Raw genomic sequence first — 1,466 nt, forward strand, 5'->3', positions numbered from 1 at the left:
AACCCGTCACCATTTTGAGACTTGCTGTGACCCTCTGCAGGCAGCTCTCCCCATCATGATGGTTCTAATGCTCATAAGTATTGAATTGTATGGAAATAAATGATTGTTGATTGAGCATTTATACACCGAGTACTGTCCTTCCTTCAGCCCAAAGATTCAAAGAATTGGGAGATTTCAACAACTTGGTGCCGTGACCCGGATCTTTGGTGTGCTGAGGAGGTGCAGATTTGGCCTGTGGTGAGATCGTGGGGCGAGGCGAACAGAGGGCCGGCCTAAAACAGAAAGGTAAGCACAGCCTGTTGTATTATAAATACCAAATGTGCATATTGGTCTTTCCAAATTAATCTGTTCGCTGAGTTACACGTATTTTCACATTAAATTTGTCGGTGTCTGGTTTTTGGCGCAAGATACTAACAACATAAGTTGAGGCTGAATTCCAGTGTGTAAGTAAACTGCTTCTACCGAGAATCTAATAAGACACTACGTTGAGCTAGTTGCAGTCCACTTTACCTTCCACATTTAACTTTGTCTAAGACTGGCTTTTGTAGCAATAATACATTAGAATCTCTTTTGGAGATGTGGCCATAAGTCCAGTACATTGAAGTCGAGGTTTTGAAGTTTGTTTATGGTGTCGGTTAAGTCCTTGCTCATGCGGCTATGAAATAGAAATTGATTTAAGGAAAAGCAGATGCTGGCTCACGGTGCAGTTGAACACTGGCAACGCCGAAAGCGCAACACGTCCGTAGGTTTGGTTTATGGTACGGCCGTGTTCCGGTGGTGCGGCCGTGAAGTGCAGTAGTGGTTGGCGCTGGTTTCAGTACATTGAATAGAGGTTTGACGGTGGTTTATGGTGTCAGTCGAGTCTCAAGGGCTGCGGTCATAAAACAAAGTAAAATTTTACTTGCCAAGAAGTACATAGAACAAAACCTGGTTTATGGTGTCGGGTATAACTTCAGGGGACGCAGGCATCACTTTTATGATGCGATTTTGCCCCGTTGTAGCGGCCATAAGCGCAGAGAAAGGGGTATTTTGGTCTATGGTTGTTGTGCATCAGAAGAATTCTAACAGCTCAGAGGTTTCTGTGCAAATTTCTGCTGATGAAAAGCGCTCTCTGTGGGTCTCACTGTTGGTGAGTGTGTGTGAGGCACGCTCTGAGTGTGTTTCTGTGTGTGAAGTGCGAACACAGTGACAGTGACGGCTGATGTGTTTGAATAGGAGGACATTAGTGCGAAGAAGATGCTTTAAGATCAAAGGTTGACGCCTAGTGTACCTGTGGAAACTAATTTTGTTCATGGTTTAGCAACCCTCCTGTCTGTAGACGTGCAGGCAGGTCCAGCGGCGTCTGGGTGCCGAGGTGGCGGCTTGGGAACTGAGGACTCCCGCATAGCTACAGAATAACACTGGAACGGCCGTGTAATCACGGGTTCACATTTATTCTGGAATAGAACAAGAGAATGCTTTTACAT

General features: G+C 45.4%; 1 protein-coding gene across 1 annotated transcript in view; it reads right to left on the reverse strand.

The window, feature by feature from the left end:
- Nucleotides 1-1,289: 1,289 nt before the first annotated feature.
- The window catches only part of LOC102201477 (mast cell tryptase-like), a 23,755-nt gene continuing 23,578 nt past the window's right edge, over nt 1,290-1,466 (reverse strand). Inside the window, exon 7 of the mRNA XM_005747734.1 lies at nt 1,290-1,387. Within this exon, the coding sequence (XP_005747791.1) occupies nt 1,290-1,387 (98 nt within the window). The remainder of the gene's footprint in view (nt 1,388-1,466) is intronic.

Source organism: Pundamilia nyererei, unplaced genomic scaffold (assembly GCF_000239375.1).
Source record: "Pundamilia nyererei isolate P.nyererei 1_Seehausen unplaced genomic scaffold, PunNye1.0 scaffold00202, whole genome shotgun sequence".
Lineage (NCBI taxonomy): Eukaryota > Metazoa > Chordata > Actinopteri > Cichliformes > Cichlidae > Pundamilia > Pundamilia nyererei.